General features: G+C 49.2%; 1 protein-coding gene across 2 annotated transcripts in view; it reads left to right on the forward strand.

Annotated features, from left to right (window-relative positions):
- Positions 1 to 401: 401 nt before the first annotated feature.
- Positions 402 to 13,888, forward strand: part of NFATC2 (nuclear factor of activated T cells 2) — a 158,776-nt gene continuing 145,289 nt past the window's right edge. Inside the window, exon 1 of one of the 2 annotated variants that reach the window (XM_007446370.1) lies at positions 402 to 679. Coding sequence is in view for 1 of the 2 variants with exons in the window: in XM_007446369.1 (XP_007446431.1) it covers positions 610 to 679 (70 nt within the window). In the remaining variant the exon portion in view is untranslated. The remainder of the gene's footprint in view (positions 680 to 13,888) is intronic. The other variant, XM_007446369.1, reaches the window with a different exon arrangement.

Genomic DNA, 13,888 nt, shown 5'->3' on the forward strand with positions numbered 1-13,888 from the left:
ATGCGAAGCTGCAGCGTGCTAGGGAGGCGGCGGCTGGAGCAATCCTTGCAAACAGCCTCCTGGAGCTCCTGCAAGGCCGACTTGGACACTCCCACGCCCCCACCCCCTTCTCCTCGCCGTCGCCCGCATCGCTCCCTCTCCCTGACTTTTCTCCCGAACAATCAGGGACTTGTGCTGGCGGCCGAGGGAGCCACGGAGCTGGCTGGCCGCGGAGGAGGCGACGTCATGGATTCCTGAGTGTGAAGTTTGCAGGAAAGCCCTTAGTTTTGGAGATGGACGGGATCCAGTGGTTTCCATGGCGCTGGATAAACAGGAGGAAACAGTGAGGGAATCCCGTTATTTTACTGCATTGAAAGCCTATAAACACGGAGCGCGGGGAAGGAAGTCGCGTTCCCTCTCGAGTAAGTCGGAGCGCCGAGCCGCGCCGACTCCGCCGCGCCGGGAGCCGGGAGCCTGGAGGCGGGAGGCGCGCAGCTCCCGGGCCGCTCGCAGGCTCCTCGGCCAGGGCAGCCCCGCGAGCATGCTTTAGAGAGGACGGCGCCCCCTTGGCTCCTGGTCTACCCAAACAGACCCCTCTCACCCCGCGCGCCGAAACCCCATCCCCTCCAGATGCAGAGAGAGGCTGCGTTCAGACTGAGGCACTGCCATCCCCTCCGCATCATGGGGTCTGTGGACCAAGGTAACCGACTCCCCCTCTATTCCAGACGCTTCCTCCTCCCACCGCTCAGCCCTTTCCCTTCTGCTCTCTTCCCGGGCAGCGCTTTCAGCTCCTGGCTGAGGTCGCGGGGAGGCCCGGGGACTCCGGTTTCCCAGGGCGCACAGGTAGCGTGGCCGGGAGGAGCGGCGCCCTCTCCCTGGCCAAGGAGGGAGACTGGGGAGCCGACTTCAGACCACTTCCCGCGGGGGCAGCGAAGTGTCCCAAGGCGGGATTCCCCAGGCCAGTCTGTCAAAAGGATTGTCCCCTCCATGGGACACCGGGAGGGATTCTCGCTACTAACCGCGGGCTGCTTAACCATTTCCGCGCTGGGCTTTTGACAGCGGATGCCATTCAGCTGTGTTATCATCATCATCATCATTATTTAGCTTTTTTTTTTTTTTTTTTTTTTTTTTTAGGAGAACAGCCTTGGCATTTTACTATTTAGTAAATCTAGTAATGAAGACTTTGCTTTTTTAACAGAGCAGCAGATGCTCTGGGACATTTAAACAATTTTCTTTCCCGTTTTTTGATGTGTCGCATGGATACAGTCCTCCAGCTCCCCCTTTAAAGTGCAGTGTACCATCAGTTTGTTTTGCGATCCGATTACACTCTATTTTCCGTGTTTCTGTCTCTTTTTCCCTCCTCCTGGAGTTTGTCCTGGAATCATAGTACTTGGATATTACGGGAGGGGCTTAACGTATACAAATATGATATGAAGATATCCCATCTGGCTGGGATTGTGGAGGGGTTTAGGCTGTACACTAATGAATCTGACTTTAAAAGTGGAAACCAGGCGATGTGATGTGTTTTCTCAGAGGCCAGCCCTGCAAATAGTGGGGGGCACTGCCCGGAGGGCAGGGCTGCAAGAGTTAAATGAAATAAATATGCGTAGGAGGAGTTAGCTTCGTGTCATAAAATCAGAGTTGAATGTAGGTTTTGTGCTCTGCGTGGCTGATTAAAGTTCTGGGGGGGGGCAGAAATGACAATTTCTGTAAATAAACCTAAGGGGCTTTTTTTGAAAACCGGAGTGGGACCAAATGCCTCAGGTTAGGTAGATGGTGCGCTTTGCCACAGCGGACCTCAGTGACATATATTTTTAGTTGAGTTGCACTTTTGAAGGCAAGACCCTGCCAGCGCCTTGAATGTTTTAACTGGTACCAGTTTATCCTGTTCTCTGCTAGTGGTTAAGCCTATGACATAATGGCCGAAAAATGTACTAATATTGCATCACCTGTAAAAGGGATGCTCTGAGACAGGCGACAGATATATTAAGGCCGCGAATTGGTTTTTATTGCCATATATACTGAAACACAGTATTTGATGTTACGATGGTGGGAGGACAGACCAACGCCAAATTTAGGTCAATTCAGAGAGAGAGAGCAAGAGCTGGGAAGAGAAATTGGACGTCTGTTTTACTGTGTGATCTCACACAAGCTTCACATTTTGTTGACGCTGCTACACCTCTGCTCCAGGTTTGTGAACTTGGTCCTCTCTCAAGGTTTTGAAGTGAAGTGTGTGTATTCTGTGTGTGTATTCTGTGTGTGCATGTGCATCGCCTAACCTCCCCAGCCCACGCTCATGTGTGCAGGGACTGTGAGAACGTGTGTGCCAGTTTGTGTGTCCACATGTGGGAGACAGGGCACCGCATTGTTCCCGGCAAACGACGCTTGGCATGCCAGAGCAACTGGGCACACAGAATGCAACTCCAGGCATCAAAGGCAGCTGGAGTGAGAGGCACTTCGACCGTGCCCTGCACTGGGGCCTCCTGAGGGAAACCCAGATGGCCCTTCAAACTCAAACACCACCACGAGTGTAGGGGCAGATCTGAGGGTGCCTGCAGATGGGTGGGGTCATTAAATAGCAAATAGAAATATTTGCATTGTAAGAAAATACTGACCTTGCTGTGCAGTTTTGGGTCAAGGCCCTGGGAAAAACTGAAGATCTGAAAGAGGTGTGTTCAGTTTTATCTGAAGTGGGATGATGGAAAGTATTTCAGGAATAAACAAATCCAGGGTGAGCTCTGCTCACTCCCAGACCCGAACTCCCTGCCTTCTGCCTGGGTTAGGATTTCTGCTTAGCTACATTGCAGCTGTGTGATCTTAGGCGAGTGACTTAACCTGTCTGGGCCTCAGTTTCCACATCTGTAAAATGGAGCCAATAATAATGTCTCCCTTAACAGAGATTGTGAGAGTCAGTGAGGTAGCACACGTAAGGCATCTAAAATGCTGCCGTGCTTATAGTCAATGCTGGATAAACGTTAGCTGCAATTCCTATTGAAAATGCAAAACAATAACTTGTATTGATATAGAAACTGGATTTCATGGCAAAAATTCTTTGAAGAGATGCAGTACTTTAAACCTCTCATCAAGGGACTTTATAACTTATTGGAGCTTCACAGTGACACAGATTGGGCTAAGATTATGGCTCGTGAAGCCTCCATTTCCTCACCTGCAAAAGGGAATAGTGATGACCTCACAGGGGTGTCATGAGCATCGTATGAAATCATGCATATAAAACACTTACCTCTGGGCTTAACGTGCAGTTAATACACGCTGGATGTTATTATCTTCTGACAGTTGAGGACAACGAGAGCCAGCGTCGCCCGTGGTCACGCAGTAAGTTCGTAGCACAATGCGTGGCACACGGTAAGGGCTCTGTTGCCTTCCGCAGGGGTGAGAGCAGCCATATTATGAGTATTGACTGGAGGCGGCAGGGCAAAGTATTTTGCAAGTATCAAGGCTTTTAATTGTCAGGGCCACTGTACACCACAAGTGCTGTGATCAGTGTCTCCTTCGCAGAGGAGTGGAGTGAGGCACAGAGAGGGGCAGTAACTGGCTGAGTGCTACCTAGCAGGGAACTGGTGGAGACTGTAATTCGAACCCGGGCCCTTGGCCACATGCTCTGCTGTCTCTGGAACTTACTAATGTTATCATAATTTTTAATCACATCTTTTGACAGATGAGGAAACTGAGGCAGACCAGAGCCTTGTCCTGGGCTCTTTTGCCAACACCGTGTTGTTCCTTGACATATCCTGGAAGAGAAGGAAGTGTGGGAGAATGTGGAGCGTATGACCATCATTTAGAGACGGGGAAACTGAGGCAGCCACTGATTTGTCCCAAGCGGAGGGTGAGTCAGGGAGAGCTCCTTGCCTTGCCTCAGGGAAATGAAAGCACAGTGTTTCCATTTCCACTAGCGGAAGAAAAGTCCCCGTATGGCCAGGAGGTTGTAAAGCCAGCTCTACTTTTCTGTCCACACAGAACTGAGACCCCGTCCAAGGGCCCCGCCTCCTGGCTGAGCCCCTCCCTGGCTACCCAGATGGCCCCTCCTCCAGCAAGGCCTTCCGGGGTCTCTCCTTCTCTTCCCAGAACTTCAGGGAGAATCACTTACTTTCCCAGATGCTCCTCCGACTGCCTTTATTAAGACTTTCCTTAGTTGGATTGTAAGCTTCCTGAGGACAGGGCCAGGTCTCCCGTTTCTGTGAACCTCCAGTGGATCCCAGGTAATGTTTCTACACCCAAGACGTCAACAGCTTGAGATCTGAGTGAGAGGTTCAAATCTTGGCTCTGCCACTTGCTGGCTGCATGACCTCGTGCAAGTAACTTCACTCTCCTGTGCCTCAGTTTCCCCACATATAAAAAAGTGATAGTAATATTGTCTGGAATATTGGTTAATATATTGAACAACTGAAATATCAGCCAATCAGCACAGCAGGAGCAGGGTCCCAAGGGACTCCCCTGCTGGGCAAAGCTTTAACCCTTTATTTGCTGAATTGTAGAGAGGGTCTCAAGGCAGCAGAGGCCCTTGAGGGGGGAATGACAGCCATCATTTACCAATCTATGGAGAGTTTCAATCTTTTAGTAAACAATATGAACCTCAAAGTACCCACTTAATTACTAAGTGCTGTTACTATTAGTGTACAATTCATTAATTCAATATTTATCCCCCCCCACACACACCCAAAAATCCAACCTAAAAAACCAATTACCAAGTGCCTCCCCACACATATTCTCATTGGCTGGCTCTCACTTACTACACAGATGAGTGATTATTTCACTTCTTAACCTGGAAGAAGCCAGGCAGTTTCCTATTTTTGTTCCTTTGCTAGAACAGGAATTTGAGACTCCGACTGCCCAGACTAGAGAGGAGGCCTCCTCTGGGCTCCCCGGGCCTCCACCCTGGTGCTGCCCCACCCTGTACTCATCACACTGGTGGTCGTTGTCTGTGCCCTGTCTCTGTCTTCCTCCAGACTTGAACTCCGGGAACCAGAAACCACAACTGTCTTATTCACCCTTGTGGCCCCAGTGCCTGGAACAGTGCCTGGTACTTAGTAGGTGCTCAGTACTTGTTTTGTTCAATGGATGGAGGAATGAATGAATGAATGAATGAGGCACAGTAGGGGTGATATGACCTGTTAAGGCCACAGAATTAAAACTTAAACTCTGGGGGCTTCCCTCCTCGTCCAGTGGTTAAGGCTTTGCCTTCCAATGCAGGGGTTGTGGGTTCGATCCCTGGTCGGGGAGTTAAGATCCCACCTGCCAAAAAACCAAAAAACATAAAACAGAAACAATATTGTAATACATTCAAAAAGGACTTTAAAAATGGTCCACATCAAAAAAAAAATTATAAAAAAAAAGACAAACTCTGGAGCATGGTGCCATCTTTCTGGCTCACTCGCTTCTGCCTCCTTTTGACAATGACAGAGGTTTTGACTTCCATGTTTTCCCACCAAGGGCTGGTGACCTAGGCGGGCTTCGTGCTGGGTCACCTGCCAGGCACATGCCCTCTGGAATGAGTCAGCCCCAAACAACAAAAACAGCAGCCAGCACTTATTGAGTGCCACCCATGTGCCAGGCCCCATCCCCAGAGCTTCCCAGGGGCCGCCTCATCGGTCCTCAACCAGTTACTACCCCATCTTGCACAGGGAGGGATAGCCACCGCCCCAGGGTCACATCGCTAATTGCAAAGCATGGAACCAATCTCACTCCACCATGTTGATCCCTGTTAGGCTGAATAATCATAGCAGAAGGGGATCTGTTTTCCCTACCAGACATGTACTGTAGGGCCAAGCACTTTACAGATATTCTCTCAGTGGATTCTCGCAAAGTAACCTGAGAGGTTGGTGCGGAATATGATCCTCCCATTTCAAGAGGAGGAGAGACCAAGACAGGGCGTGATCAAGGCATTTAGAGGACAGAGCTGATGCCCAAAGCTCAGCATTTAAGGGCCGCATGGGCCTATCTCTCCTGCTTCTTGCAGCAGGATCACCCGGCCAGACGGCGAGCTGGAGAGAGGGGCTGCAGCCCCTCCGGGAGCCCGCCCTCCACAGTTTGCAGTGGGAGTTCCTCCTGCCTTCCACCTTGCCTTTCTGGGCCACTCAGGAGCTCCTGGCGGCCCCCATCCCTTCCCTTTCCGGTTGGAACCTGCCAACAGAGACTCATTTCCTCAGAGCCTCTCTCAGTGGCCAAAGCCCCGCCGGGTGCTTCTTTGGCCCGACGCGCCAGCGCTCCCATTTCCGGTGCGGCCACTGCTGTCAGAGCCAGTCCTCGCCAGTCTGCTTACTCCTTGGCACGGTCTGCTTCTTCCCTCTGCCTCGGCTGTGCCAGTCTCTCCACCCGGGGTCCCTGCTCCATTTTCTCACATCTTTCTTCAAGGCCCACCTCATTCCCATCTCCTCTTAGAAGCCCCCTTGACCATTTAATTCATTTTCATCGTTTTGCGCATCTACTCTAAGCCAGTAACCCTCCAAGATGCTGGTGATAAAGTGAACAAGACTGCTGGTGTCTGCCCTCACCAGGCAAACATCAAGGGAACAAACCAGGAATATCCAAGATAGTGTGGAGCGGTGTTAAGTGCTAGAGACCGAAATAGGGGAACAGGGCTGCGAATGACTCAGTATATACGGGTGTGTGGCGCGTGGGTGTATGAGTTTCCTGTGGCTGCCATCACAAATTACCACAAACTGGGTGGCTTAAAACAACAGAGATCTACTCTCTCATAGTTTCAGAGACAAAACGTGTGAAATCAAGGTGTCAGTGGGCCATGTTCTCGCTGAAGGCTCTAGGGCAGGATCCTTCTGTGTCTCTTTTAGCTCTTCGTGGCTCTTGGTGGTCCTCGGCGTTCCTTGGCTTGTAGCTGCATCCCTCTACTCTCCGCCTTCTTCCTGTGTGTACGTGTGTTCTGTCCTCTTCTTGTAAGGACACCAGTCATTGGATTAGAGCCATTAGCCCTAAGGACTTCATCTGAACTCGATCATATCTGCAAAGACCCTCTTGCCAAATAAGATCACAGTCACAAGTACCTGAGGTTAGGGCTTGAACATATTTTGGGAGAGGGAAATCGTTCAACACACAAGAGTAGGGATTGCTAGTTCACACTGGATGGCCCCCTCCTCTCTAAAGAGACGTCTTATTCATTGACCTCTGAATGCTGAGGGATCTGCCTGTACAGGATCTGGGGGACAAGCATCCCAGGCAGAAGGAACAGAGAGTCCGGAGGCCTTGAGGAGAGACATGTGCTTGGGGTAGTCAATGAACGGCGGGACCAGTGTGGCAGGGATAGAAAGGGGAAGAGGGGAAGTGTGATAGGAGACAGATGAAGGAAGCAAGGCAGAGCAGGACCCAGCAGGATCTTGTGAGCAGTTTGAACTTCATTCTCATGGTAATGGCGAGGCACTGGGGAAATCTGAGGCAGCAGAGGGTGTGAGCTCATTAGCCTTTTCGTAGGATCCTACTGACCTTTAAGTGGAAAATGTCCTTTAGCCAGGTAAGAGTGGATGCTTAGGATACAGGTGGGAGGCTATGATGGCTACGGGTGGTGGCCTGGGCAGGAGATGACAGGAGCCGGGACCAGTGTGGGGAGGAGGAAGTGGGGAGGGGTTGGCACTTCTCTGTCTGTAGAGCCTTCTCCTTTTCAGTTCTCAGACTGTGTTCCCTTGAGCCCCGGGGTTCTGCAGGGATGGTCCCTGTCTTTGGCACCTGAGGGTAGATGCTATTAATTTTGTGAATGATATGAACTGTTTCCAATGGGTCTTCCTCTTGGCCCAGCCTGGATTCCCCACGCCAGCTCCCCTTTCCCTCTCTGCTATCACTGGGAGTTATAAGACTTTTCGCAGCGTTTCATCTTGGTCCAAAAATGTCCCTTAGTGCATCCACCCTTAGCTAATAACCCAGGAACAGTGTGACTCAGTAATGAGTATCAGACTGGTGTGGGACAAAACCACTTCCGTGGTGGCATGTGTGTCTTCAAAAGTAACATCACAACCTACTCCGTGCCTTAGTTTCTTTAACTGAACACCGGGCGTGATAGTAATCTTTACACATGGCGGGTGCTTTGAGGTTTGAAGATCACGGCTGTGATGCTCTCAGTGTATATAAAGCGGTCAGTTCCTGTTAGCTGCCATTTACACTATTATTTTATTGTTTTAAATTCAAGTTGTTACTTTCCTTCAGCCTACTAACCTTCAAGTGTCCTTCCTGATTGGGATAAATCCATTTCCTACCAAATCTTTGGGGTCTTTTCTGGATGACCTAGTTCAATCACTCAACCAATGAGTTCAGAGGGGTTTGTGGAGGACCTGCTATTGCAAGACACTGGCTAGGTGGTGTGGAGAATATCCAAGATATATAAGAAGCTCTCATTTGCATTTGAAAGTCAGATAAAGATTTTTTTTTTTCTCCCAAAGTCAGATAAAGAGACAATTGTGTGTGAAGCCATTTACATGCAAAGGAACTAAAAGTTTCCATGAAGTCTAATGACTGTGCTGATAGAGGAGTTTAAGAGAGAGGGGGCAAGAACCGATGCCATGTGCTTTCTTGGGGGGGTGGGGGGGAGGGTGGGAGATGCTCTGGGGTGTGATTGTGCTGGAGGGAGGCTGGTGGAGGGTAGCCTGGAGATCCCCGAAGTCAGCTTGCTTGTCTGCATCACTCCCTGACTTCAAAGATTATGAAATCGACATGGATGTCCGAGTCTGCAAGACCAAGGCAGGAGAGAGGCAGGAGATGCGCATCACGATACTGGGGGTGTGGTCATCTAGGAAGACAGCCTGGCTGACAGAAGGGTGATGGCCGAGAGAGGGAAAAGGCAGATGGTTGAGAAATCGCTGTGGGCTGGGCAAAGACTAACCACTGCTCCATCCCCTAAGTAATCCACCCTCTGCCGCCTGCCATTAAGGCCCTGTTGCAGTAGAAGATGAAGCTCCCCTGGCAGAGGGATGGTGGCACCTCCTGTTTAATAAAAGGCAAGGATGGCAGTTTAAGGGCTGGGTGAGTGTGCTATTCGTGCTCTGCTGTTGAATATCAGTTCCATAAGGCAGAGGGGAACGTGCTACGAAGCAAGGAATGAAGAGGACGAACAAAGCCAGGACAAAGTAGGTGAGCAGGGCCTAGGGAGAAGGAGTTAAGAGCCTGGAGACCAAGGTCTCGAGCTCACATGCTCATGGGGACGGACAGGGGCAGCTGGGTGGGGCAGTGGTGACCTGAGAGCAATAGAATTGTCTGAAGGAGGCGGCCTCTGCTCAGCCCCAGATGACGGATCCACCTGGGAATACAGACCAAGCGTATTGTGGCCTGATCTTCCCATTTTTGGGGAGACGTCGGACACTTGGATTTTTAAATGAAACCTCTCAATTAAAAAACTGTTAGTTCAGATTAAAAAAAAAAAAAATTACAGGCAAGGCCAAACATACTATGCCTGCAGGATGGATTTGGCCGAGCTACTGCAGACCTGTGACCACCCCTGCTGTCTGAGGTGGCATCTTCTTACAGTCCACACCTTGATCTGGGTTCTGGCTCTTAGTAGATCCCTGCTTTCCTAGAGCTTTTACCCTCAGTGCCTGTCCCAGGGGGCCGCCAATTTCAACAAACCGCCTTCAGCTAAAATTGCCTCCTGGAAATTAGTTATCTCACGGCAGAGAAGTCCTGTTCAGGTTTTAAAAGATGATGTCGATCGTAGATTGGAGTGAAAGTCAAGTTTGAAACTGTCTTGTTGTTCCCCCAATTCATAAGGAGCTCATTCCTGGAAAATGGCTTTGTGGGGAGGCAACGTGGAAGGGGGCGCTGAAAAACTCAAGTGATCAAAATGAATGATATTTTCATGTAATATTTTAGAAAGCAAAATTGATGCAAAGAATCAAATCAAAGATGAACCAAAAATAGAAATAAAAATTTTAAATGAAGACGGGATCAGGATTCCTCATCTTCGCTTTGCTTCAGGGCCCAGTACAACTCTGCACAGCCCTATTACTGATTCTGTCTTTATTCGAAATGTAACGATTTGCTCACCATGGATTTTTTTTTGCGTTAATTTTGATTTTTAAAAAACATTTCAGGAAAACATAATATATTCAATTATTGAGGTTTTTGGTGCCTTCTTAAATTTTGCCTCACTCGCCTCACTCTGGTTCCAGCCCTGGTGGAGTCAAATGCATCCATCTATAAATTAAAATATTAGCAACTAGGGTGGTAATCCCAGGATGTGCTTAAATTGAGGGGAGATCACGTTTTGGAATCTGGTAAAGAAAATTCCTACTTTTCGGATTAAACACATTTCAGTGCCTACTTATAGTCAGGCTTTTATTGCGATGGGGGTTGTCAGGATGTGGGGTTCGGAATGAGTAAAAGATGAACATATGAACAAAACATACTGCAGAGATAAGGGCTATGAGGAACATAAAGCAGGGTCAGGGGACAGAGGAGGCCAGGGGATGCTATTTTTATGGGGATGGTCATGGAAGCTGACATTTGAGCTGAGGAATGAACAAAGCAAGGAAGTGACAAATATCAGTGGGGATAGTAGGTGCAAAGGCCCTGGGGTGGGGTCGTGCTTGGCATTTTCAAGGACGATCAGGGTGGCAGAAGGGAGTCAGAAAACGGAAAATGGCAGGAGATAATACCTTAAGGGAGCTGGGGCAGGGGTGGTTTATCTAGGACCTTGTAGGCCAAGGTGCTTGTGTTTAATTCTCAACTTAATGGGAAGCCATGGGAGGTTTATGGGATGTATATTTTGAAAGGATCCCTTTCGCTGCTCCATGTAAGGGCCAATGTGGAAGGGAGGAGGGAGGAGGGAGACCAGGGAGGAGGCTATCATATTCGTCCGGGTGAGAGATGGTGGGGGCTTAGGATTGCTGGGGTGGGAGGAAGAACAGTGAAGTTGGTGAAAAACGGTGGGATTTGGGTTACGTTTTGAGGGTTTTTGATTTGCCGAGAGTTTGCACGTGGGTGTGAGCAGACGCGAGGAATAAAGGACACTTACTCCTTGGTTTTTGGTGGGGGAATGGGATGAATGGGAGGGTGATATTTGAGCTGGGAACAGTGGGAGAGGAGAGGTTTCAGAGGATAACAGGGTTGGTTTGGACACGTGTATTTTGAGGGGCCTGTTGGATGCCCAGATGGAGATGCTGGGTGGACAGATTTCAGGGGAGGGGTCCAGGCTGAGGCTAAAAATGAGCTTTATACCAGAAGGGGGAAAGGAGGGCAGAGCTCTGCGTCTGGGGGGTCCTTCCAGGGTCAACTTGAAGGGGCCTCAGATCTCAGAGCCACCTGGAGTGGGGTGGGAGGGCCCCAGAGGGTGGTACACCTCAGGTATTTGTATTCACGTGAAATCAGATTATGCTGCCTTCTAAGAGGTAGCCCGGAAGAGGAAAAGAGATAACTCAAGGATGAGAGTATGCTTATCTCTCATGTGCTTCCACTGTTTTCTATCTTAACTGCCCTCACCATAGTTCATGCCCCATTTTCTCTTGCCTGGATGACTGTATGAACCTCCTAATTGGTCTTCCTGCTTCAATACTCGCCCCCTGCAGTTTCTTCTCCATGCAGAACCCAGAGCAACCACTTAAAGCCCCAAATATGATCTTGTCATGTATGTGCCTAATATACTTGAGTCATTCCTCATTGGTCTGAGGTCCAAAATTCTCCACACGGGCCCTCAGGCACCACTCACCCCCCAGCCTTACCTCACACCATCTTCTTGTCCGTTCCTGAGCACCTGCCACTCCAGTCTTTTTTCAATTCTTCCAATACGTCCTACTTCCTCCTGCCTCAGGGCCTTTGCACATACTTTCCCAGCTGGCTGTTAGTTCTCCCCCTCACTATTCTCTGGCTAACTTCTACTCAACCTTCTGTTCTCAGCTTCAATACCACCTCCCCAGGGAAGCCTTCCCTGAATTCCCTGTCAACATCAGGTTTCCTTGATATAAGCTCTGTGGCATCTTCTTCTTTCCTTTCATGGCACTTACCTCAGGTTGTAATTGTACACTAGAGTAAATGCTTTTGAATGGAGCTGAATTCCTGGGCCAGGGTCAGACGTGTGCTAGGAGTTTCAAACTCTCAGTGGCCTCACGAGCTTCCCATTGCACTTTTATTGGGGAACCCGGAGAAAAACTAAAAGGCTAGGGCCTCCGCGAGGAGGCCAGTGGCAGGGCAGAGGGAAGGTTGACAGAGCTGCACTGTCAAGGCCTCTATTCCACCCCCCACCTTCCTGCTGTGGCCTCTGAATGCATAAAGGTCATGTATTCTGCCCCTAGCCCTTGCTTCGAACAGCACAAATTATTTATTTTGGAAATGAAAATATGCCTTCCCCCCACCCAAGCCACACCCTTCAAAGTGGCCTTTAGAGAAGAAAACCCTCTCACTTCCCACTGCTCTAGCAGAAACTTTGTTATGGGCCAGGGCCTAGTTTGAACCCCTTCCCTTAAAGAACTATGATTTGGTGCAGATCCTAGAAACTTTAAAAATATATCCACTGTTCAGAGGAACAACTTAGACAATTAGAATATTATTTAGAATGTCCTGAACCATTCTCATAAGACTGAAGTCTTTGTAGCAGTTTATCAGTTGTAAAGTGATTTTTACCTTTATTATCTCATCCTATGATTGGGTATCTCAAGAGGATATCAGTTGGGGGTAAGAATTTAGATTCTTGCCCAAACAGTTGGGTGGCCAGAGGAAGCCTCAGGGAGGAGGGCCCTTAAAGAGAAATATAAGGATCTTATATACACAAGGACAAACTCTTTTACCCATCTATCCATCCATCCATCCATCCATCCACTTATCCATCCATCCATTTATCCATTTATCCATCAATCCATCCATCCATTCATCCATCCATCCATCTACTTATCCATCCATCCATTTATCCATCCATCCATCCATCCATTCATCCATTTATCCATCCATTCATCCATTTGTCCATCCATCCATCCATCATCCATCCATCCACTCATCTATCCATTCATTTATCCATCTGCGTATCCACACATCCATTGTACATAAAGCTGTGAACGAGGCACTCATGACCCCTGCCCTAATGGGTCTCATAGGCTAGTGGAGATAAAATTCTCCAACTGGCCAAGCCTGGATCATTTGTTCACTTCTTTGCCAGGGGAGTATGGGACAGCTGGGTTGATAATTTTACCAAGACTGTATCACGAGCAGTTTCCCAAAGGAACACACTGGGGTGTTGTTATCAGAAGAAGTGGGGAATGATGCCAGGGAGGCAAGATACTTGGCTATAAGTATCGCAGCCTGGGTCACCTCCTCTCCTCGACCTAAATTTATCAGCCACCCCTAAGATGCTTGTTGGATACACCCAATATACGTATGCTTATGCTTAGGAAACAAAGAAGAGGGTTTGTTTATGCTCTGACAACTAGAAAGTGCTTCCCAAGACTCTGAAAGTTCATAAATCTTTTTTTTGTGTGTGTGTTACGCGGGCCTCTCACTGTTGTGGCCTCTCCCGTTGCGGAGCACAGGCTCCGGACGCGCAGGCTCAGCGGCCATGGCTCACGGGCCCAGGCGCTCCGCCCATGTGGGATCTTCCCGGACCGGGGCACGAACCCGCGTCCCCTGCATCGGCAGGCGGACTCTCAACCGCTGTGCCACCAGGGGAGCCCAGAAAGTTCATAAATCTTGAGCCAGGCCCAGGACCCTGGAATGGAGTTTGTGTCTATATTAGTGATTCTCGCCTCGGGCCACACATTGGAAGCGTCTGGAGAGCTTTTACACAGTACTGATGCCTGGGCCTCAAACATTCTGATTATAACTGGCCCCTCCTGGGGCCCAGCCATTTGAAGTTTTTGAACAGCTCTCCAGGTGAGTCTAATGTGTAGCTTGGGTTAAGAGCCACTGGTCTAAGTGCAATTTGGAAAGCACTATTCATTGCTGTGTCTCTTTGCTAACAGGATAGAAACATGAT

This window comes from Lipotes vexillifer, unplaced genomic scaffold (assembly GCF_000442215.2).
Source record: "Lipotes vexillifer unplaced genomic scaffold, Lipotes_vexillifer_v1.1 scaffold251, whole genome shotgun sequence".
Lineage (NCBI taxonomy): Eukaryota > Metazoa > Chordata > Mammalia > Artiodactyla > Lipotidae > Lipotes > Lipotes vexillifer.